Source organism: Aulostomus chinensis, chromosome 16 (assembly GCF_037954235.1).
Source record: "Aulostomus chinensis isolate RoL2024-O1b breed Wild chromosome 16, RoL_Achi_v1.0, whole genome shotgun sequence".
In the NCBI taxonomy this organism is placed as follows: domain Eukaryota; kingdom Metazoa; phylum Chordata; class Actinopteri; order Syngnathiformes; family Aulostomidae; genus Aulostomus; species Aulostomus chinensis.
In genome coordinates this window covers 17,645,263-17,671,125 of record NC_141335.1, presented here as the reverse complement: position 1 = coordinate 17,671,125, position 25,863 = coordinate 17,645,263, and the positions used below count along the sequence as shown (strand labels likewise).

Here is a 25,863-nt window from a genome sequence, read left to right as displayed (position 1 = left end):
AGATGAAGGAGCTCTCCAAGCCCTTGCTAGTGTTACATGACCAACAGTAAGCCACTTTGAAATTGATGCTGTTAGGATCTGTGTCTCTGCGCTGACAGAGTTTGGGGTCAGAAATTCTTGGTTCTGGCCAACTCTGAGTATAAGTTGTCCAATAATAATAATTGGTTGGTTCGACATTGTAAATTTCTGGGTCTCAATTTACAGTGATCGTGCAGATGTAATTTCTTTAAATTGCTCAAAAGCTCAAAAAGCATCATAACATGTTTTGACACCATTCATCTTATGTAATGAAACAACAATCATACTGACACAATTTTTATGCAACACATTTTATCACACTTCATACAGCTCACATATATTCAATTACAAAAGAAAAACATGGACAAGTAGTACAACTTTGCTTAAAAAAAACAACACAACAGTCAAAAACATGCATAAATATGGTAATTCTTACCCCAATATACAAAAGTATATATAGAAAATATATATGTGTGTGTGTCTCTATGTGTGTGTATGTATGTAAAGTTTAACCTCATTCGAATTGCATACACCCAGTTTCACACACTCTCATATATACAGCTAAAGCACAGTTAGTTTGCAGCAAATATATTATATAACAGACGCTATCACAACAAAAAGTGCACCTGATGTTTAAGGATGCGACAAATTCAATGATGTGTATTACACGGTTTTATAACAATGGCTGATAAACTTTAGATTCCTTTAATCAGCTGCTCCATGGTTAACTTCAACAGTGGATATTGTTGTTGTTAGGGGGCATTAATATGCAACCAATGTCATCTGCTGCAAATTTATCCACTACAAAAGCCCAGCTGTCTGTACTGTACATCCAAGTGGCCTAGGACAACTAATTTTAACCGTGTTTGGACATCATATTGACCAAACAGTTAATTGATTTATCAAGAAAATTCCTCACAGACAATGACAGCACCTAACATGTAGCTGCTTTTCTGCCTCTGTAAACTCTGACAGTCTTCAGAGGATGTGGCTGTTACTGTACTGCTAGTTTACTGTTTCTTTTTTATGTATCCAGATCTTAACAGTAACACACCACCACACCATGAATTACAGCTGAAAAAGGAAGCCAAACCTGTGAGTCTCAGTGTTACATGTCTTGATTGACTTAAAAAGTTAAACTGATTGGAAGTTATGCATCCCAGGACTGCATCTGTCCGGTGTATTCAGCAATGTTTAGAACCTGAGTGTGATCTAAATGAAACATCCAGCTTAAGGAGAATTAAAAGTTTTTTTTTTTCTGTTTTTGTTTTAATGACACTATCAGTACCTGAAAGACAAAACCTTCATTAAGGTACAGACAAAGAGCTGTCGAACTCCAGAGAAGCATGTTCCAGGACTCCGTAGCCGTTCATCTTCCTAAGCTTCAGCTGGTCCACGTGAAGCAGGCCTTGGGTCTCTAAAACCGCCTCTTTTTTGGAGAACATGTGACTGATTTCCATGAAAGTCTTGTTCTTTGTCTCAGGGATGACAATGTAGACATAGACGGCCACAGACAGACAAATGCTGGCAAACACCAAGTAGCAGTAAGACCCAGCAGACATCTGGTGGATGGATGAAATAAAAAAACAAAATTTGAGAGTGTGTTTATAGAATTGCTGAAAAATGCATTTCTTTACTAGTGCATATAAACACAAGATGAAGGGAACTACAAAACATTTCCATTTGAACAGGACACAAAGCTGCAGAAGTAGCAATAAAGACCATAGCTGGAGGAAGACATGATGAAGGAAGATCTTCGGAAAACTTCAGGGTGACTGAGATTGCTCCTGTCTAATATGTCAAATGGCATGGCACAGATTATGTTCCCAGAAACTGCAAGTATACAACTGTTTTTTTTGGATACATTTGGTGACAAGAAAGATTTGTGTTACATTTAGTCTTACTTAATAACAACCGATTATGATTAAAGACACTGGTGCACACAACCTGTACATCCCAACATCCTGCATCAGAGTTTACCCTGGAATTTGACCTGACACGTTTCTGTCATATTGCTACTGTGGTATAGTTTGATTATTTACAGACTGTACGAAACTTTGTCCTTTGAGCTGGGCTAAGAGAGCTGAGTCATCATGGAGTTAAACTACCAACTTGAGGAGGACTTCAGAGCGCAGTTAAGGACATGTCTCGGAAGTTTAAAATACTCCACTCTTAAATTTTATTATTGCTTCTTCCAACAACGTCCTTATGGTTGAGGTCATCAGAAATTGCTTTTGTGATCAGAGTATTGTGAACATGAAAGATGACAAGCGCAAGGTGTGCTGGCACCAGGCATCGGTCCTCAGGCTCCACTCTGGTATCATGGCAGCTTTGACTCTAACTGATGTGCATTAATTTGACTCGCCTATATCAATACAGTGATAAAACAGAACAATTTAAACAGTATTTTCCCAGCCTGGTTCCCTTTGTCCCTGACACAGAGGTCTGGGTCATTCCTTTTTATAGAACTAGATTGTGCTGCTGGACCCTGTCAGTAAGCTTTAAGCGAAGACATGTTGGTCCAACCCACGAGAACATGAAACTTGGGCAGAACCAAAAGTTGATCTAACATCTGACTGTTCTGTTATTTTGTCATGTAACAACTTTTTCTTCACATCATGGTTGGTCGCTGGTGTGAGGTTCAGGCTTTAGACACTTTAGACAGATATTATAATCTGTCTGTGTTATTGCATCATCTTGAAGAGCCATTCAAACTTGTTCAGACCCACGTTAACATGCCTCCTGTGATACCTGATCACAATTGAGTGGATGGAGGTGTATCAGTTCACACATTATTAGAATATGTCCCAACATGTATTTCAAGTAACTCAAGTGAATGGCTCTCACTTTTTTATGTGTAAATAAACATGTGCATTGTTTCTGTTTGCAAAGGTAGACTGTGGGGTCCATCACCCACCCATGCTCTTTGCTAATATCACATGTGAATAGGCAGCTTCAGCTGGCAAGCATCAATAGATAATTTGGAATGATACGGTATAAAGTCTGCACAGTCCAGGCTAATAGTCAGCTGTTGGTAAGAGAAATCATTTTAAGTGGCTGGTCAGATTCAGTCAATTGGTGCATGATGAAAGGCAGAAGTGGGCGAAGCAAAAAATGATTGTTGTTAAGGCGGAACAGACAAAAATGCTTTCATCTTTATGTGATTGTCTGGATTTAAGTTGAGCATCTCTGTTACCTAACATGAGTGAACGAGTGTCAACATGGTCATTAAATTCATCCATTTTTTTATCGCTTATCCTGTTAAGGTGCACGGGGAGCTGGAGCCTGTCCAAGCTACCTTCAGGTGAGAGGCGGGGTTCACACTGGACAGGTCGCCAGTCCATCACAGGACCAACACATATAGACAGATAACCATTTGCTCTCACAGCCATGCCTACAGCCAATTTAGAGTATTCAATTAGCCTAGTCCCCTCGAACATGTCTTTTGACTGTGGGAGGAAGCCGGAGAGAACCCATGCAGGCACAGGGAGAACATGTAAACTCCATATAGAAAGACCCCAAGCTGGAGCTGGGGGTTATACTATGGGGAAGACCATAAAAAGTACATTTTTTGTTCTGATTTTGTTATTTCAAAATAACCCAAAACAGAAGTCTACTCTTGGATGATGTCCATGTGCATGTGTGTTTTAAAGTTGTTGTTTTTTTTAGGGACTGTGTGCCAAAAAAATCCTTTAGCTTTAAAACGTGAATTCGTATGCAACCATACAGAAATATCATATATTCACATATACTGTATGTGAATATACAGTATTGTTACTATATTGAACTTAATTTGGGAAATGGCCTTTGAAAATTCACAAATATTAGTTGTTTGAAATATATGAAAAAATATGTACATACACAAGACAGTGTATGTCATGCCTGACGTAATACATCTATTTTAATCAAGTCAGTTGCTACAATATGTCCCTTTTTTGTTTGAAGTCAGACAACACCCGACATCACAGTGAAATCATAAGAGAGCAGGGTATTTTTACGGCTGATAATTATTAATGTTGGTAATGTGTTGGCATTATGTCATAGTAAAAGACTATGTAACTTCTTCACTCTTCACACATTCAAGACAAGACCACCTCAAAGTCACATTCAAGGTGCATTAACTTTTTCATCGATTAAGCTCTGTAATATCTGAAACATTTTCTTCTAAAATTATTACTATATTCAGTATTTAAGTGGAAACCTGAGGCCAGCTGTGAAGAAGCAAGAGGTCCTCAAGTCTGAGCAACAATGAATAAGTTTACTCAGTGTTGGGGTGTTTGTTGTGCTTTGATGTATGACTTGAAATGGCTTTGTTACAATGTTGTGAAAGGATGTAAGCTACAGTCAAGAAATATTCCCTGTTGACTGAGAACAAACATGAACAATATAGACACATTACACAATTACTTTGACACTGGTTTGCCATGCAGTAAAGTGGCGCTGTGTCTTTTCCTTATCCAGGGGTGCCAAATATGGTCAGTTGACAGTCTGCTCGTGGCTAAAGGTTGATGGAAAAGATTTCATCTTTCATTGGTGAGCTTTTCTTCATGAAGATTTTATTCAACACAATCATTTGCTACAAAATGTGTCAGATATTAATGTAGTTTTGACCAATCACCATAAAATATAGGAAAGCCTTAATTCTTGGCTTCCTAACGATACCAGTGCTGTGTCTCTGAGAACTTATTATGGTTTGCAGATTCTCATCATCAACAAGAAGAGATGTCAAAGGTATTAATATTTGGGGTTTAAGGTGATACCTCATCAATTGACGTCCAGCTTTAAAAAAAATTTTTATATCAAAATAGGCTATCTGAATATATGTAGTATTATAATAAATGCATCTGCAAATAGATCATATATGCAGCAATAACACTGACCATTTCCATCCACCAATAGCACAAAGTGCAGTTGTAGAGCTATGATTCGTGGAAGTATGCATAGAGTTACACAGCAGTAGACCTTTGCCATCATTATAAATACAACTTTAAGTTCACACAGCAAACTGTTTCACCTGTAAGAATGGAAAGACGAAGCCCACAGTGAAGTTGGACAGCCAGTTTAGGGATCCTCCCACAATGTAGGCGGCAGGCCGGTGGGACTGTTTAAACAGCTCTGCTGTGATCAGGAAGGGAACCCCAGCTAGAAGAGGTACAAAACAAAAGAACTGTAAACCTGAAATCACACACTGGTCATTAGCATTATGCTGTCATAAAAAAAAACCTCACAAGATGGAATGATTCAAATCAGAACAAGTCACTCTGGTCCTGGCATATTCAAAGCCAACAATTCCATTAGAAGGTTAGTGAAGCAGCTTGTCTGCAGCTATCACATCTACTTTATGACTGGTTGTATAAACGGAGTGACAATAACAACAGCAGCCCCCCCTTTTTAAAAGTTCTGACAATTTAGAAGCACTGGGAGTGGCTGCACAAAAAAAGGAAGAGCACACATGCTGAAGCCGGTCATATACATGTACACTTGCTCCTCACCAGGAATATTTGAGAAAAGACCCTGGTGTTCAGAAGAAATGTCATGTGGACACATGCATCAGTGTTGCAACAGAGGTACTAATGTGATGAAACTGGTATAGATGTGAGTGCAGGGGACAGGATGGAATCACAAGTTCCACATTTCAAACTCAGTTCTAAATGTTACCAAAGTCACATAACTTGTAAATAGATGATTCCCAAGGCAACCTTACAGGGGATCTAATTATTTTGGAGTTTGATGTGAGATGACTGCAATAATCATAGAATACAACTGAAAGCAGCATGAGAAGCAGGTGTCTTCAATGAGGAATAACACACTTGTGAGATGTGTTTAGAATGAACTATTAGTGTGTTATGTTGCCTTTTCATGTCCATTCATCAACCTAAGACATCCAGCCATCCATTTTCTTCCACTTATTCCTATTAAGGGTTGCGGGGGGCTGGAGCCTATCCCAGCAGCTATGGGCGTGAAATGGGGTTCACCCTGGACAGGTACCAAGTCCATTGCAGGGCCACCATATATAGACAGACAACCATTCATTCTCACATTCATACCTATAGTCAATTTAGTGTATCAGTCAGCCTTGTCCCCAATTGTATGTCTTTGGACTGTAGGAGGAAGCTGGAGTACCTGGAGAGAACCCACGCAGGCATGGGGAGAACACGCAAACTCCACACAGAAAGATCCCGTGCCCGAGCCAGGATTCGAATCCGGAACCTTCTTGCTGTGAGGCGACAGTGCTAACCACTGCACCACCGTGTATCAGAAGGTACCCACTACTCTTATGATATGATTCTGTCCTTCTGTTAAAGCTGCATGATTTGTCTCTCTCTTACATACACACAGAGTCATTGAAACAGCTTTCTCAGCCTGTATAATTACATACAGGAAAGTAAATACGGAAGTTTAACACTCAGTCAAGATACTCGAGAGAAGTGTCAGTCAGTTATAGTTACACTTTTACAATATGTTGATTATGTAATTCAAGTCACAGATCTGACAATGACATACTAAATGACAATAAGCAAAAGTAGAATTCTTATCTTTTTCAAATTAGAGCTCCCTCAAGAAAGTCTCGGCCATGACAACAAGAGGGAGCTGTTTCACCACAATCAAGTAGAAGTAACCCAGCAAGAGCTGCAGGGTGAAGACTCACATGCACATGCGTGTCACATAGAAATATAAAATATTCTTTTTTTTTTTTTAAAAAAAGGCAAATTTGGACAAGGATGTGTCATTTTGAGCTTTGCAAAATTACTAAATATTTTGTCTTTACTTTTAGAGATTTTGTGAACCAACTGAATTCCAGTTAAATTCACTATAATTAAAACATAATGAGGTAAACTGGAACTGAAATGAAATTGGTTCTCATCAAGCAAAACCTCATATCCTGTAGAATCAGCGGTAATACAGTCTCAACCAAATATGTGGCAAGGTCACACGACATGTGGCAGGGTTTCATGACAGAAAGTGCTTTTGGTGAACTAGCTTTTAACATGCAGCACAGAGTAACTTGCCTGGACCGATACAGAAGCCAGCGATGATGCCTACCACACAGCACACGCTGATGTAGCGCATGAATGACAAGTGAACCTGTAGAAGAGAGAGCGAGTATAAGTCAGATATTTTCCTTATTCTTCTGCAGCACTGCTTCAGTGCCTCATTACAGTCTCACCATGCAGATGCATATGCTGAATATTTGTGATAAACCCTAAGTTACGTTCTATATCATGCTCCTGCAATATCTGGTCAGCATAACACATTCACTATTGTTGGGTTGGCTGTGGTTCTGCATTTTAATGACAGTTTAGTTCTTCTAGATGGTGTTTAAAGGCCGAGCAGGCTCAGTCAACTTAAGCTAGGACATCTCGACCTGTAGTTTATCTGTAGACACTAGCCCTTTTTAAACACAGAATGCGCAAAATTTTGCAAGGTAAAGGCAGGAATTTGCTGTCTTCTGTGTGAAACGGAGGCGTAATGTTCCTCTTTTTAAAAAAGCTGCCATTTGTGTGGGCGTAAACGTGACGTAACGTGCAGCATGAAGTTGCACGTGAACAGTGATGCACAACATATGCGTCAGAAGAATGTTTTGTCCCGTGACAAGTCTTTAAGTTTCAAAACAGCAATTTGCCGCTCTGGCTAACAGCAGTGTTGGTGCCAACATTCTCAGAGGTGTCTGATGTGGGAAAACCAGCGAGCGTTATGTTTGCGAGTTTGCGTCATCATCAACACCTTCCCCCACCTCACAACTAGCTGGCACATTGATGGCTTAGATTTACATAGCAATGGAGTCGGCAATAAGTGTACCCATGGAGGAGGAATATTGCCGGGCAAAAACTGACCCCCAATTTTCTGCACTGCAGTCTAAAACTTCGCACCGAGCTGCAAAAAAGACAGGCAAATTATTGGCTTGCTGTCCAGTACAAAAGCGACGCATGATGGCAGTCAAGCTAATTGTTCCTCAGTATTAGTAACAGCCATACTGAGGTAAACAACTACAGGGGGTTCAAAAGTATGAAATATTTTAGCACTATTTTTTCTCTGCAAGGATATGTGATAATTACTTAAACACCACCTGATACTGATGTCTGCATGATGATAAGCCCTTACATACCTGTAAAATGAGTGCTAATGTTATTCCAGCACTGCAGATACCCATCATGGCAAAGCCCCCAATCATGAGAGGCCTCCTGCCCAGCTTCTCAATGGTGAAACACTGCAAGAGGCCATCGGAGATCGAATAAGACACACACTTTTCATATTGGGACACATTTTATCATTCAAAAGCTTTTGAAGACAATCAAGTGCAGATGGGCTAAAACTGTGTAATTTATTAGCATACCCCAATAAGTCCTGCAATGATTTCGATGATCCCTGTGCCTGCTGTGGTGTACTGGATCTCTGGAGGAGGGATACCTGCATTCTCAAATATGTCATTGGTGTAGAACCAGATCTACAGAAGGGAAACAACCAGTGCTTAGAAAAATGGTTGATGTTCAGATATCATATGGTATAATATCAAAAGGTATTATGTGTCACATGACGTACAGTTACAAACCTCATTGTATATTACATTGTATATTATGCTTTATATACATACTTTGCATACATCCTTATTTAAATATATGTCTAATGTTTGTTATACAACATGACCAAAGTATGAATGACCAAAAACAGACTTCAAGACCACACAACACTCATAATCTCATCTATTCATCATGCAACCTGGCCCTGAAAATGCTACTGCTGGTACAGACTTGTGTAAAAACCAACAAAAACAATGACAACAAAAACTAAAATGCTACTTCAGAAGACTGAACATGTTCTTCCAGGCCCCTAAAGGCACAGTAAGCAATAAACCCACATCAGAAATGATAAATAACCAACTCAGACAGGGTAGTGTCGTCAGCAGATCATGCATTTCATTCATTTTATATTATTTGACGAGGAGGGCCATCCTCCTATCTCTGATGGTGGCCAAGTTGTAAAGAAACAAAGACATATAGAATTGTGGACTTCTTTTCTAGCCAGACGTTTAGTCCAAAAATCAAGATCTGAACTTACATGAAAAGCTTTTTTACTTGCCTTTATATAATCTCTGAGCCCAAATATATTATGAATACAACTTTCTTGGATGAATTAAAGTACCGGTAACTGTTTCTCTGCCAGTACCCTTTGCAAACACCAGATTCAATGAGTCGCGGAGTATTACCACCTTCTATGTGATAACGCAATCTTAGCAAAATGGCATCTATTCATGTTACCAAACTAATTTTGCCTCTCTTTCTAATTTCATAGCCAGGTGAAAGCACATGTGACAGACAAAGGAACATTCACAGAGCAAGGTCAGGAATGCAGGAAAATGGTTGCTCTATTGTTAGCAACACACTCAACTGGGTCTTAGTCACACACTCTCACACCATGCTGTCACTTTGCTGTCAACTCTGTTGCCATGATGTTCCTCACATTCCTGAGTACCAAAAAATAAAATATCTGATTTACTTACCTGTTTCTCATATCAGGTTCCTTCTATCCCACACCAGCCCCAATGACATTCAGCCCTTGCATTCAGCTATCTACCCAAGACTTTTCAGCTGATTCAAAAGAAGATGCCCATAGCATTGTCTAAGCTTCACGAGCTTAACATCATGCACTTTTTCTTGGAATGTGATTTCCATCCTGAAAACTATCTACATCTCCATGGCAGGAATTACCTTTTTCATTTAATTACTTGTTTGCATTATTTTCTATCACCAGGGTTTGTGTTAACAGGAGCCAAGAATTCAAAATGATCTTTCAGAGATGAAATATCCTAAAAAAATCTCAGCAACCCCAGCTGCCCTCTTAAAGCACTTGAATACACTCTGAGCTGGAGATGCCTAATGGATGTATTGAAGCACCAACGTTCTAGTTTCCTGTAAGACTGACCAGCAACAAACAGAGAGCCCAGAGAGTGGTCTCCAAAATTGAGCAGAGAGGTTGTGAATATAAATGGTTAAACGACCCATGATCATATCTGTAACTAATGCCATCTATTGTCAAGAAAAATTATGACCACTAGAAACTACAGTAGGGAGTCACATAACCTCAATAAAAGGGGAGAGAAATCTATCAGAGGAAGAAGGATAATTGTTCGATAGATTGTGCAGTACAGCAGATTCCATTTTCATATACTCCCTACTCCCTAATGAAATATAAACTTTGATTTTAAAGGAAAACATATAGACAATATTGTGGTATTGTGCATGTTAAAGGTTGATTATAAAGACATGGTCACATTCCAGGTATATATTACTCAGTGTTCAAAGCATCCGTACAGCGTCAATGCCGGAGAGCTGCATGCCGATGTTGATGACCACCACAGTAAGGACCTGCCAGCGGACGGTATCATCCAGCAGCAGATTCCACACTGACAGCGTCTCCACTGATGACAGGGAGCGCTGCTCCTCCTGCATCTCCTCAATCTCAGCCTGGATGTTACACTTGGCCCTGTACCACTTCAGAGCTGAGGGACAAAATAAATTGTGTGATAGATCAAGACAGTGCCACATCTGGGTGCTCCTTTGCTTTGCTATTGTAGCATATTTTTTTGCTATTGTAGCTGACTACATTCAAAGAGAAATATCCAAAATATTTTAGGGATTGTTTCATGAAAGTGAGGATCAATATAATATTTTAAACAAATTCATGCACCTAAAAGGACATCCACATTGGACTCAGTCAATCTGATCCCTGTGGTCATGTCAAGCAGAGTGAACCTACTGACCTGTGATGGTGGCGTGGACATTGTGCTTCTCAATCAGCAGGTACCTGGGGCTCTCTGGAAACCATGGCAACAGCATCAGCTGGATGAATGTGGGTACCACCACCACAGAAAGGAACAGGGGCCAGTATTCCTCCTGAGAGCAGTTCAACATATTATTACCAGAAACTTAACTTGTCAGGTCATTCTGAGTTGTAACAGGTTAAATACCTGAAGTTATGACAATGTTACGACAATGAATCCATTCTATTCAAAATCAGCAGTAAGCCAGTCACTGCAGCTAGCATGCCAGCTACTCCCTTTACTATCAGGGCCATGTTGCTCGCCAGGTTCACTCATATGATGGGTATATGGAGAGTATATATTAGGTTGAAAACCACATACTGTATTTTGACTTTTCATTGACAAATGTCTTAAGCCCGGTTCCTGCTCCTGAATCTAATTTTTTGAATATTTGAAAAATTATTCTGGATCTGGAAAGGCCCTTGTCCAGAGCATTTGCCCTGGCTGGAATTCCACATAGCCAGTCCGCATCCTTGAATGCCTTGAATTAGCTTAAAGCAAGAGAGTCAAAACAATAGTGGTAACAGAACAGTGGTGTAACAAATGTATCGAACAAATATGAAACATTTATGAAAAGATCTTACAAATTTCCATTGTGAAATGGAGGTCTCAATGACAGGGAAGGAAATGGAAAGGAATTTGGTTACTGGCACTATCACAGCCAGTAGCTCACTGGCAGCAAGACATGCCAATGAGAGCAGAACCTGCCAGTGGGGAGTGCTAGCCAAAGTATCATGTGTTTTATCATTGCAGGAGACATCAATGCTGGTGGTGAGTTTCTGTAAAATTTGTTGACATGCAGCGGTTTTTGAAGCAAGTTGCTAGCATGCCAGCTACTTGCTTTGCTATCTGGGCCATGCTGCTCGCCTGCAAGTTGAATATTGACACTCAAGGTCCAGGGCCGAGAATAACCTTATTTTAGTAAACCATGTTAAGGTTTGTCACTGGTTTGAATGTCTATAGTGGTTAAAAATGTGAGGTCCTGTGAGCAGGATATAGCTCATATATTGTTTACTTCTGAGTCGCTCAACTTTCTCCCCTCTCTGGACTGGCTGACCAGTATAACTATTTGACAATGACATCACATGCTGTCAGCAATGAGGACTATTTGGCATCCCCCATCTTGAAAAACAGCTGCAATTGGAGCCTGGTCTGTCAGAATAATGACGTGAAACAAAATGAACTCCGGTCAAAAACGTCAGGTTAAGACGCAAAAGCTACGGCACTGATGACTACAGGAAAGAGGGATTAACCGGCTCTCCGCTCAATTTTGCTGCAAATTACCTTTTTGAAAAGCTGCTACAGCAAATTCCAATTGATGCAATTTTACATCCACAACGAATATTGTGAGTGTACATTGGGACAGATGATAATCATCTTTCTTCCCTCCATCTTACAGAGCCACACACTTTTCCATCTCTTCTTTCATTCATTCTATCAAAGCATACTATTAATGTAGATTTACTCCTAGAATTTTGATTGGTATTACTTTACAATCCAAAGTAAGTTAGTTCTCAAATCTCTGCCAGTCCATATCAAAATGAATTTCAAGACCTGTTGCCATCTTCCATTAAAATAAGATAAGATCAACTTTATTGTCTTTCACAAAACATCATAAATTCTTTGACAGTGCTCATCATTAAACAATGAACCCAACTGGAGAGTTGCTGGTTCAATCCTCACAATCTTCAAACCCCACCCATTGACCATTTCATTTGGGAATGTGATGTGTCAAACTCATACTTATTCCTGATGAGCAGGTTAGCACCTTGCACAGCATCAGACAAAGTGCTTTGAGTAACGCAGTCAAACCAACAGAAACGTCTCCTCATGTGTCTCCTCTCTCTCACTCCTCCTCGTGGGCCATAATCTGAATTCTTTGGACATTGATAACGGCAGTCTGGGGACTACATTTTTCTCTGTTTAAGACTCCATTGGTTTCCATGAACCCACTCACTGTCATAACCACACCCTCAAACTCATCCTGATGTATGGAATTGAAGTTGAACATTTAGTTGCATTTCTACACAATTCCCTCTTATCAGACCATCAAGCAATCACTTTTGAATGTGATCTACTTGTCTACACACCACTAAGAAAAAATGTATTTTCCAGATATCTGTCTTATCACGGCATACCTAGATTTAATGAAGCAATCCCACTGCCGTTAATTTCAGTGTCATGTCCTGTTATAACAGAGGACCCTGTTGTCAACTTTACTCATTTTATCAATAGTGAAACAGGCACCATACAAATGACTTTGGACTCTATTGCCCCATTACAAAAGAAAATGATCAAACAAAGAAAACAGGCACTGTTACACAATTCTGAAACCTGACAGCTTAGACAAACAACTCAGAAACACAAGAGGATATGGCATGCCTCCAGACTGGAAGAGTCACATGCAATCAGGCAAGATAGCCTTAAAACTTATAGGGAAGCCCTTCATAAAAGTAAAGGAGCCTAACACTCAGCATTAATAGAGGACCATATGAACAACCTCAGGTCTCTCCTCAGCTCTGTAGCCAGACTGACAGAAAGTCACAGCTCTTTTGAGTTAAGTATTCCTGTTTCCCTGAGTAACAATGACTTTATCAGCTTTTTAAATGATAAAATTCTACTTATTGGAGATAAAACTCTTCTCCTCTTGCCATCAGCTGACTCTATATTATCTTTGAACTGAGAAACCTCAAAGGCCCAGACATATACTTAGATAGCTTCTCTCCCACTGACCTTCACAAACTTAGGACAACAATTTCTTTTCTAAACCATCTACCTGTCTTCTAAACCCCCTCCCAGCTTAGCTGCTTAAAGACAATTTACCCCGAGTTACCACCTCTCTCTTAGATATGATTGATGTGTCACTGTATTCTGGTTAAGTTCCACAGTCAAATTCAGAATGGAATTCAAAATTCACCTTCCACTATACAAAACCCTCAACAATTAGGCACCTTTATATCTGACCTAGCTCATCATCACCTACTATTCAGCTAGAACCCGACACTCCAAGGCAAACTCTACGTTTAAGAGTAGACTTAAGATCTGCTTTTTTTTTTTTTTTAATAAAACTTATAGTTAGGGCTGGCTTAGGCTAGCCCTTAAATATGGTGCTATAGGCATAGACTGCCAGGGATCTCCCCCCCCCCCCCCCTCCTTTTCTGTCCTACTGTGCTCATTCTTGTTATTAACTTGACCTCCTCTATGGCGCCTTTGTGCTTCCCCACTTTCCAGTTCTGACTGAGGCTGCTGCTGGAGGAGGCTAAAGATCTGAAGTAACGCAAGCTGCCACTCTTAATATTATCTTAATATTAGTAGTAGTAGTATTCATATAAGTCTCAATACTCAATAATTATCAATACTTAAGTTGCATTAACATCACCATTGTGTTTATGATAATTTAACTGCTAGCAAATACATTACAATGATCATATTATGCTGAAATTGATTGCTTGAGTAACCTATAGTATTATGTCCGAGAAATGGTCCAAAGAAGATGTTGCACAACGTTGTAGCGCTCACACGCTTTTACTCTCGCGTGACAACCACACCCAACAGGTTCAACTAATCCATCACGGAGCTCTCAGCCGGGCGCAAAACAACAACAGCAGAACCACCGAAAAGCGGCAACTTAAAACACAACATCTACAACATTTCACATAACTATGTTATGCCCAGTGTATGGACATAACATGTAGATATTGTTATTATTGGTAGCTAGTTATTATTGTTTGCTGTGTGCCCCCGTCTGTCTGTAATTCTCCATCATTTCTCTCTATCTATGTCCCTCTCTTTCCTTCTCTATATCTGTCTTTTTGCATTTTTCCCTTGTCTGTGCTCTTAATTCCCTGATTGCTACCTCCCTTCTTCGCAACTGTTGCAGTATGTGCTTGCTCATGCATAGTAGTAGAGTGTAAATTAATTGAAGGAGTGTGGTGCTAGGACGAATCTACATGTAAAGTGTCATGAGATAACTTTTTTTTTTATTTGGCACTACACAAATAAAATTGATCTGACATGTCATTAAAAAGTAGTATTTTTACCTTTCCCAATAGTTCATGCAGACCAAGAATTTGGGCAGCAAAGACTCCTGTCCCGATGAAGATGCTCGGGACGAGACCCAGGAAGCCTCGTAGGTTCTTAGGGGCTATCTCACCCAGGTACATTGGTACCACACTTAGAGAGATTCCTGCAGGAACAAAGAAGAGAAACAACTATAATGACACTGACATCAACAGGAACACCATAGAACTAGAATTAAAGGAATTAATATTTATGAGTGAAGGTGGAAAATCTAAGGTGAGAGACTTACATTTTATGGCCAAAGACTTGTGAACCCTTGAACTAAAGATATTTTCTTACCAACTGATAAAAAGGTGAGAGCGTTATGAAAGTGATCCTCTGGAGAAGGGAGCTGGACTCAAGGGGTTCATTTTACTGTGGAGCTTTACAGTTCCCCTCCTGGAGCCCCTCCTCCCCCTACTGAGATATGTTTATCAGAATCTCTTTAAGGCAGACCAAGAGTCTTATGTCTGGGTTTTTGCTTGTGTGATGGAAGTTGCAGTCATTTTGTCCTCCCAAGTCTTCAGTACCCCCTTGACCAAAAAGCACAATGAACTCCTTCAGCTTCATGGTATCTTTCATAGCTTGTGTCAGCCAGTACTTTCTTTAGTTACAGTTTTTAATAAGCATGAAAATTTTGTTGACATATCTCTGAGTAGCATGAGGCAGTGAAAAATGCTTCAATGACCAGAATCTAGCAGAATGAAAGAAAGCTTCTTCTGAGGGAGAGACTTGGAGGGCTGGCAGACGTCCATCCATATCAGTCTGTTCAGCACCAGCTGCACCACATTATCCTGACATACTTATTCCATATCAGAGCATTTAAATGTCAGTGTTGTAAGGGGGGCTAATGTTTAATCTAATATGAATATGTATGTTGAGGGGGTTCCCACATACATTTGACCAAATACCGTTCATCCCATCTAAAGAAGTTGAGTCAAGGTGTTTAGAGTGGATGTGGAGTGCTCACCTGAGTGAATCCCTGTGATAAAACGGCCAACAATGACCATCTCAGGTGAACCGCAAATCCTGCTGAAGCCCATGAGGGAACCAGCTATAAACACCAGCAAAGTTGTGTTCACCACCGTGCCCTTCCTACAAACACACACACACACACACATATACAGTATATGTTCAGATTGATTCAATGACATCAAAATTCATGGTCTCTCTCTCTCTCTCTCTCTCTGTATATATTCCATGTCAATGCCCACTGAAGGTCTATAAAATTGCGGAGAAAAAGAGGTCTCTTGGTTTTGAAAAATAATAGAACACAGACAAATTAGCTTTGCACAATGAATGGTAGAGAATGGAAATTGTCAGCATTCCTCTATCTAATTATAGGTGTGTTTAAATCAATACCTTTCTGTGCAACTTTGTGTGTATTTTGTACATAAAGATGCAAATATCTCACCTGCCATAGCGGGTGACCAGCATACCGACAATGAGGGAGCCCAGAAGACCACCAATAGCAAATACGGACACGGTGAGAGAATACATGAGGGTAAGGGTCTCACCACTGAGTCCTGTTCCATTACGACTCAACACTGTCTTGTTGTAGAAGTCCTTTATATACTGGGACAGGAAGGAAAGAATAGCAGAGAAGGCGATCACAATAAGAACGTAAAGTCCCTGACAAAAGTCTCGTCACTTATCCATTTTGTAGAAACAACATCTTATAATCTAACTTTTAATTAATCCATTGGTTTTAGAAATAGCTCATATGAAAGCTAAAACACTCCCAACTTATGTTTAATAGACTAAAATAAATTTGCTTCACTGAAGAAAGACTGATCATTTAATGAACACAGAAAGGTCAGCTTTTGGCATGACAAAAGTTTTGTCGCCTACAGAGAGTCATGTGAAAATTGAACAAATAATTTACTTCAAATACAAAGATATGTTGCATAACATCAGTGAATTAAGTAGTGGGGCTGTGAGATCCAGATTTGATATCTTGTATGACTTCCATGAGCTTGAAGGACTGCATCCATGTGGTTCAACAATGATTCATACAAATTATTGATGAATTCATCGGGAATAGCAAAGCAAGCAGTCTTACATGCCTTCCAGAGTTCAGCAAGATTCTTTGGTTTTGTCTTCCATGCTTCCTCTTTGATTCTACCTCAGGCATGCTCAGTGATGTTCATGTCTGTTGACTGGGCTGGCCAGTCCTGGAGCACCTTGATCTTCATCGCCTTGAGGAACTTTGATGTAGAGATGGAAGTATGAGATGGATCACCATCCTGCTGCAAAATTTGACCCCTTTTATGGTTGGGAATGTAAGAGGTAGCTAATAATTCTTGATGTTTTAGGCTATTGATATTGCTTTCCACCCTGCAAATCTCCTCCCCATACTGGATGTAACCCCAAACCATGATTTTCCACCACCAAACTTAACTGTTTTCTGGGTGAATCTCAGATCCATGCAGGCTCCAGTAGGTCTCCTGCAATATTTGCAGTGGCTATGATGTAATTCAGCTGAGGATTCATCCAAGCAATCCACCTTCAGCCACTTTTCCAGCGTCCCTCCTTTTAGCAGGCTGTGGGCCTTGGCAAATGCCACATGATTTTTTTAACTGCCTTTTGTTTAGTGCTGGTTTCTGGGCACTGATTGAACCATGGAGGACATTTCGAGACAGAATTCTACAAACTGTCCTGGTTGACACGGGGACTTGAGGTGACCAGGCCTGGTGGAGCTCTGCTGCAGTGGAAAAGGGGCTGGCTTTGGATTTTCGAGCCAACAAACGGTCCTCCTGAGCAGTTATCTTGCGGGGTCTGTCTGGGCTTGACAATTGAAGGCTCTTCAGATCTTTTTCTTATTCTTTGTACTTGACCCTGAGACACATCGAAGGTGTCAGCCACCTCAGCAGCGGATCTGGTCTTCAGCCTCTTGATAATCAATGCTTTGGTCTCAGAGTGAATCTTAGGCATGTTGTCAGAGGTCAAGTTGCAGTTGATGTGAAGCTCTGGTGTGCTGGGATTCTATTTGTATGCACCCACTAATTGATTGATCAATTATTAATCACAGGTGAGGCTGTAATCTAGGATTGAGTGCATCATATGACAAGGCGACAAGACTTTTGCCTTTTGTCTTTGCAAAAACTGACTCAGTGGGTTTTACCAAGCTGTGATTGGTGTAATGCTTTTCAGCAGTTTTTTGGCACCAAAACATTATTTCAAAAGCTGTTGGGATTGAAAGCCATTTCTTGTAAAAAAAAAAAAAAAAAAAAAAAAATTGATTACAAATATATTTGAGGGGCACTTAAGGTCAACTTTTACCAAAGCGAATTGGACTGTACATTTTGAAAACATAACTATAATCATATCTCAACCTTAAGATATTTTTACATCAAATAATCTTTTGCTTGACCTGCTACAGCTTCCTGAGCAATCCAATCACAAGCATAAAGCTCTGAGTTCAGGTGTGAGATGTGGTCACTGCAGCCTCATCCAGAGGTGTTTACAGCCACATGTGGCCAGTCTTTTAACAGTGTGAATGTCAATGTGTCACTGTTTTAACAGTGTGAATGTCAATGCGTCCTGTTGTAAAGGACTACATAGTTATCTGATGAAGTAACAACACCACTATCTCTACATGATGTATGAAAATGTCTCGAATGACATAGAGACGGATTCCAAGCACGTCAAACATCGTGGTAGATTTGGTTTGTTTTATTTTATGTTGTTTTTCCATCTTTTTCATTATGCTTTCATCAATATTCAGCTCCTCTCTATTTTCTGCCAAGATTGACTCAATGATATCAAAATTCATGTAGATTTTTTTTTTATATTATCTAATTTGAGTATTGTATTTTTCTTAAACATCCATAATACTCTTGTAGGTACATCACTAATGATAACATAATTACAACTAAAGCATGTAAACACATTTTGCACTCCAGTGAGACCTACTAACTGATGCATAATCTGACATTTTAGACCCAGATGATAAATTCAACCTGCACACTCTACATTTCTCTTGGAACATTGTTCCTCCTTATGATTGAATATCCTGCTCAGTCCCTTCACAGAACCTCCAAGGCAGTATTCTTTGTTTTTTCTTGTCATAACAGGCAGATGGGGTACAGCCATTGTATTGCTGTACTGCATTGGTGGTGTGAGGGAGAAGGTCAGATCCAATCACAAGTGTGAAGTTAGCTGCCTACTTGTGATGAAGGTAATAACAAGGCATTTGTCAAATAATTCACCTAAATAGAAATCTTCTGTTGGTCGCCAAATTAGATCAGCAGTCTTGTTTGTTTTGTCAATCTGTGATGCTGTTTAGCTTCTTGTTTTGTTGGTCAGACCATGCATGGGCAAACTAATCACACAGCATTCCTTCAGGATTAAAGATGAAAACTTGGTTTGACATCATATGACCAAACCATCCTGAACTCAATGGGAAACACAATTTCTTTCTCTTGCTCTTCTTCTTACAAACACACTTTCAACTGTATTGTTAAACTCCAAAATATTTTCCCATGTCAGCATCCTGATTGATTTATCATGAGAGAGCACAAGTTGGTGGACTGGTTTCAGACCCCCCCCCCCAGCTTCAGGACAGTCAGACACTCACCAGCACTAGACTGAAGCTCAAAGAGCCCACAAGAAAACTGGATACATTTTCACACAATATTATGTTTGATGCTGTTTTTGCCATGAAGGAATTTTCCCTGTTTTTCTTAAAAAAAAAGAAAAAAACATGATGTGTAGCTAATCTGCCACATTTAGCATAGGTAGTGCGCCAACGCATCTATTTGTACCATGTCTTTGTCGTCCAACATTTCTGCCACATCTATAATGTCTACCATGTTTACCTCATCTACCGTGTCTAGAATGTCTGAAACATCTTTGCTGTATCAGCTACCTCTGCAAAGTCTAAAATTTCCATATCGAAAACGTCTACTACATCTACGTGATAACGGTGTCCATGGCTACCACAACTACCATATCTGCCACATCTGCACAGTACTATTCTTGGTTCATTTCAATCTTACTTATTGCTCTGCAACAGTCAGAAAAGTAGAGTACATTATTGTTTTATTGCTTCCAAGCTGTATTCTTCTTATTCCCACACTGAGCTGGAACCTGTTCCGTCTGCAATAATTTGCAGTATTCCCTGAATCACCGGGACCTGATTTCATTCAACACATTTAAATTGTGAATGACTTGGGGGCTGGCCCATGGCTGTAGAGGTTCTCCTTCATTCATATGAACTCTTTTAATCTCTGATGTTGATGACTTGTGAAAAATATTGATTTCATTTTTTAAGCAACCCATTTAATTGTGCTGCTGCCTGTCTAGGCCGGGATATTTTTGTAAAAGGAAGTTCTAATCTTGATGAGACTAATCTGGTTTGAATAAAGATTAAAGTACATAAAATACATAAGAAGCTTCACAATGCTATGAATTTCAACTGGTTTAGTGGATTTTAAAAGCTGTATGTATGAATATGTGGTAAATGTTGGAGTTGTGAGGGATGCATTCACTGTACAAACTTCCTTAACAGGCCATGCTACATTCCTCCTAATAAAGTCCAGTGTGCCAGGCAGGTCACATTCCTGACAACAAACAGGCCCTCACACAGACAGACAGACAGACAGACAGACAGACACACACACACACACACACACACACACAGGTTTGCGTAGCTATCCTTATAAGAACATTACATTGACTTCCATTCATGTGAATGTCCTAACCCAAGCCCTAATCTTAATCCTAACCCTAACCAATTGATGCCTAACCTCAACCTCAAACTAACTGCAATTTACACCTTCACTCTAACTTTGACCAGGTGTTCATAAATTAAGTTCTGCCACATTAGGACTGGTCTTTGGTCCCCATGAGGACTAGGGGTCCTGATAAGGTTAGTGTTTATATCAGAAAAAGTCTCCAAAAGATAATAAATACCAAGTATACACACACACACACACACACACACACACACACACACACACACACACACACACACACACACACACACAAATTTATTCTCCTTTAGTCAGGAACTCACTCTACACAACCCAGACCTGGAGCATCCCTGGTCTTACTGAGTTATTCTAATTCATGTGAAAAGTGTGTGACACGTCATGTTGGTTGGATGAACCAACGCCTGGTGAAAAACCAATAATATTTGGATTTAGGATAAAGGTTAGGATTTCAATTTATATTTAAATTCAGGGCTAGGATTAGATTAAGTATATAGGGTAAGGGGCCAAGGAATACGTTAAACCTTGGGGTTATGTCCTGCCCCCCATCCCTCTGTCTTTCTCTTCGCTTGTTTTTCTCTATTTGTTTTGTTCATATCCCCATCTGTCAGTCGTTCTCCCCCTTTTTTCACTCTCTCTTTGTCTGTTTCCCTCTTTTTCATTTATGTGCCTCTCTTTCTCATCTACGTCTCCTTCTGTGCCCCCATATTCCTGATCTCTTTCCCCCTGACTGGTCAAAGCTGATTGCCCTTCCCTAAGGAAAGCTTTTGTCATTGCTGTTGTAAGGTGTGCTTGCTCATGGAGAATTATTGGGTTTGAATTAATTGAAGGAGTGTGGTGCTGCTCCACTTTTAAAGTGTCATGAGATAAAATTTGTTGTGATTTGGTGCTACAATTAAAATGGATTTGACTTGACTTGACATACAGAGAAAAAAAAAAAATACAAGTGTGCATGTGTGTGTGTGTGTTACCACAGCAGGGGAGTTGACCACAGCCAGATTGTAGCCATAAAGCATCGAGCTCCCAAAGGAGGTAAGGAAGGCCACGGCCAGCAGTGAACTGGTCAGGTGCTACAGCAAGAGAAAACATACCACAGCGAGATGAGCAGACAGAACACAAAATCGCCTTTATCAACTTTTACGCCTTCACACACAACACATATGCTGTTAATACCTTGAATAGGGCTTGGGATGGAAGCCAATTTTCATAAACCAAAACTAAAGCAGGAGACCATAATTGATTTGCCCACTCTAAACTGTGGGTAAACATTGTGCATGAGTCATGTTTTCTATGGAACACAGTTTCGTTTCTGATGCAAATATGAAAGTGAGCTAACATTACAGTGATTAAGTATGCTAATGGAATGTTTGTGACATGACTTAGTATTTTGTTGTTGTTGTTGTTGTTTTTTTACATCACCACAGCCAATACTAAACTCATTTATGGGATTTATGTGTCTTTTCTTAAGTTTGGACCAGAAACACAACAAATGTTTTATGTGCCATGAATTAAAAATGCGGAATGGGATACACATCTGATGATAACAGATTAAAAGTTGATAATTAGCTATAATGAAACACAGAACCAATTTGATCCAAATGCAACACAGGGGTGGTCAGATGATGAGAGGTGAAATGGATCACTTCAACCGACAGCACCTCCAACAGGACACAACAAATCCCGCCCCCCAACCCTCCAACTTTTTATTTTAACTGTGTGAATCAAGCCACCAATTGTCTCCAACATTAATTTAGATATTTTTCTGTAGCCATAGAATTGTAACATTAGGAAGCACGACTATGAATGTATCACAGAATATATATATGATCCTTCTGTGACCCTGACAAAGAAATAATATAACTGCACACCATAACTGTTGCTCTTTCAGTGACTGTCATTCCAACAGCACCATGATCAGTCCAAACTCTAGTTGAGCTTTAAGTGAGGTACAAGCTGCCTCCAGAGATCAGTCTGTCCCACCGCATTTCATACTGAATCATCTATCCATCCATCCATCCACCTATCCATCCATTTTCTATACAGCTTACCCATTAAGAGTTTGGGGGGGGGGGGGGTTTGCTGGAGCCTATCTCAGCTGACATTGGGTGAGATGCAAGGTCACAGTCATACCTATTTAAAATATCCAATTAGCCTAGTCCCCAATTGCATGTCTTTGGACTGTGGGAAGAAGAAGCCGGAGTACCTGGAGAGAGCCCATGAAGGCACAGGGAGAACATGCAAACTCCACACAGAATGATACTGTGCTTAAGTTGGGACTCAAACCTGGAACCTTATTGCTGTGAGGCAACAGCGCTAACTACTGGACCACCGCGCCTCCCAATACTGAATCAGTTTACCTATTTTAGATATTATGATGTGTGTGCGTGTGTGTGGGGGGGTGATTCTGATATTAACTGTTGAAGGATTTTGTTGCAACCAAAAGCCGCAGTGTTTATCAGAAGGAAGATTGCATTTCCTATGAGCACTTCCACCTGGTGGTGGAGGCCAATTTGAGAGCATACCTATCTATGTTGATTGTTAGGGAAGACAGGACACTAAATATTTAGAGAGCAGGATGCACCAATGACATCTTATATCATGTTTTAATGATCAAAGTAAATGCCTATGATGATTTTGCAACATTAATATGACATGGATTGTAGCCAGGTGTTGTAGCCAGAAAACACTGTTTCAGTGCTGTTACTTACATGTAGTGTGAGCCGACCTGTAGCTTTGGTTCTGCTGGTCAATAATTGTAGTAATTTTTTTGGTATTTGTTTTATGTATCTATTTTGTGTGATTTTGAATCAGACCCAGGCAAATGCCTTTGCCCCATCACATTGAAGGCAAATCTTCAGTGATAGTTTTGTGTGTGTGCGTGTGTGTGTGTGTGTGTGTGTGTGTGTGTGTGTGTGTGTGTGTGTGTGTGTGTGTGTGTGTGTGTAAAACTTCAAGTATTGCAGTACTGCATTCTCATGTAGCATAAGTTCTTTTAGCCTTTTCAAGAGCATGTGCAGTTTCCCCTGAAACATTGGAGGTCTTGTTTTGGACTGAAGCTCTTAAGAGGTCTTGTTGGCAATGTTCAAATTCCTCACTGCTGCCAAGTAAAAGGCATGACTGGCTGCCAATTCAGAGAGAGCTGAAGGCCAAATACACTGTTGCACCAATATCTGGTGAAATGATCCAACTAAATATTGAAATATTGGAATAAACTGTGAGGGAGTGAACTGCAATGGTGAAATGGGATGAGGGTAAATCACACGAATGATTATTGAGTTTTCTCTTTCTGAGAGGTAGAAGCCAGGTTTCTGTCTCTCCTTCCCTTCCTCTGCCACAGTGACTCCATCTCATCGTTAAAGTTCCATGTGTATGTAAATGAAGGTTTCCTATCAGACTGGATATTGTTTTGTTTTTAAAGAACAATGTAAACAAAATATTATATTGGAGTGAATCCCCCGACTCTAAGAATGAAACCTGTGCATGCATTTTCACATTTCCGTCTCTCATTAAGTACATTTATTCTTTTTTGAAAAAGACAAATTTCCATCAGATGAGCATATAATATTCATTCAACCTTCTTCAGTGTGATGCTTCAAAATGCCTGTTTAAAAAAATGTTGGAGGTAAGATGTATATGTGAAGATGATGCGATGATTTGAAGGCCATTGAACCTGTCTCAAAGTGGTGTGTAAAGGGCAGTGGTGTCATCTAATTTGCAGAGGTTTGTATACAGTGCATATCGCACAGTCTGCATCACTGAAGGGAGAGGTGGTAGCAGTGCATGGATGCACACTGTGTTGAATGACAACTACAGTATACACAGGTTAACGCAGGTATGCACCATTATGGCGATGATTATGCACCATTACCTGAGTAGGTACATCCTCCAATTAGATGCAAACAGTTGCTGACCCCACAGATCTACAGTGTATCTAAACTGCTTGGTGAACAAACATCTGCACTGTGCCTGTGTATATATATCCTTATATACATCCAAAGGACACAAATATCTTACAGACCCTTGTATTCTTGTGGACATGGACAGTAAACCTGAGCTGAATTATCATAGTCATGTGTCCTCATTAATAAATGCCATACTAAACTTTGTTGTCCTCATGCTTACATTGTGACACTTCTTCACTTCCCACATTCACTCTGTAGCCGTGAAACTTGTTATATCAGCATCATTTAAGCACAATTATAACCGCTTCCTTTAAATTTGTGACTGGAGTTTCAGCCACACGCTGTTTATTTACAAGTTCAGAGCACCAAATCATAATGATTTGGTTTGAGCTCAGCCCAGAGGACCTGCTTGTATCATACAAAGAGGGCGTCCTTTACCATTCATCAAGTCAATTCAAAGATTTTGAAGGGAAGTGGGATCATGTGATGTAACAAGCATGACTGTTGTTATTATTGTTATAAAGAAAACAACCAACAAAAGAATCAGAACTGTCATTGTGAACTGTCTTTAGTCCATAAAAACAAAAGTATTACATGATCTGAATAAATAGTTTGGGAAAAAATTTGCCATCTTATAAAAATCTTCCAAGACTGACCAACTTTGTCCTGCATGTTAGACAGTTAGTAAATGCTATTAGCTGCAGAGACTTAACATCTAAAACAATCAGGGCTCAGTAAGCTGATGGCCCAAGCTCAGAATCTGACCCCACCATGCAGGTAGTATGAACTTACCGATGTGATTTTTCCTGACGATGGAATTAGAACCTCCTCAGCCATTTAAGAATCTGTCATATAGTCCCAAATGGTGAAGAGTAAAGGGATTTGTGTCTACTTGGCCGGAGCTGACATGGCTGCATTAGCAGGCGTGGTCAGCAGCCAGTAGCTGGTTGGCTCATGTGCAGCTGCTCAGGCCCCCTTAACAAGCCCACACTGTGTCATCACATGATGAAGACCAGCGTGATGGACTGAGAGAAAAGCCTGATGGAAGCAATTATATCTAAGTGAATTGATAAAGAAACGGGAGCTGAGGGGCCAAATCAAGAGAAGGAAAGAGGAAGAAAAGCGAGGAGAAACCAAAGAAGAAATAAATGGTGATGACAAAAGAGGCAGGGGATCGAGAGAAGAACAGAAATAGAGAGGCTTGAAGGAAAACAGATAAGACAAGGCAAGACAGAGTCATAAGAGGCAAACTCATGGATATCAGCTGAGGTAAGAAAGAACAACTGGCCTAAATATATCAAAAACTTAGTCTGTTTTGATGGAGACAAGGAATTACATCAACAACCCTCCA

At 40.0% G+C, this 25,863-nt stretch overlaps 1 protein-coding gene across 1 annotated transcript; it reads right to left on the bottom strand.

The window, feature by feature from the left end:
• Positions 1–341: 341 nt before the first annotated feature.
• slc2a15a (solute carrier family 2 member 15a) lies at positions 342–25,508 on the bottom strand. The gene is made up of 12 exons (XM_086179989.1): positions 25,305–25,508; positions 21,582–21,680; positions 16,311–16,471; positions 15,867–15,991; positions 14,878–15,023; positions 10,778–10,910; positions 10,329–10,516; positions 8,354–8,464; positions 8,126–8,227; positions 7,029–7,104; positions 5,033–5,160; positions 342–1,580 (listed from the first exon to the last, which is right to left on the bottom strand). The coding sequence occupies exons 1-12, from the start codon at positions 25,347–25,349 to the stop codon at positions 1,326–1,328; spliced, it is 1,569 nt and encodes a 522-aa protein (XP_086036115.1). The 5' UTR covers positions 25,350–25,508; the 3' UTR covers positions 342–1,325.
• Positions 25,509–25,863: the final 355 nt, after the last annotated feature.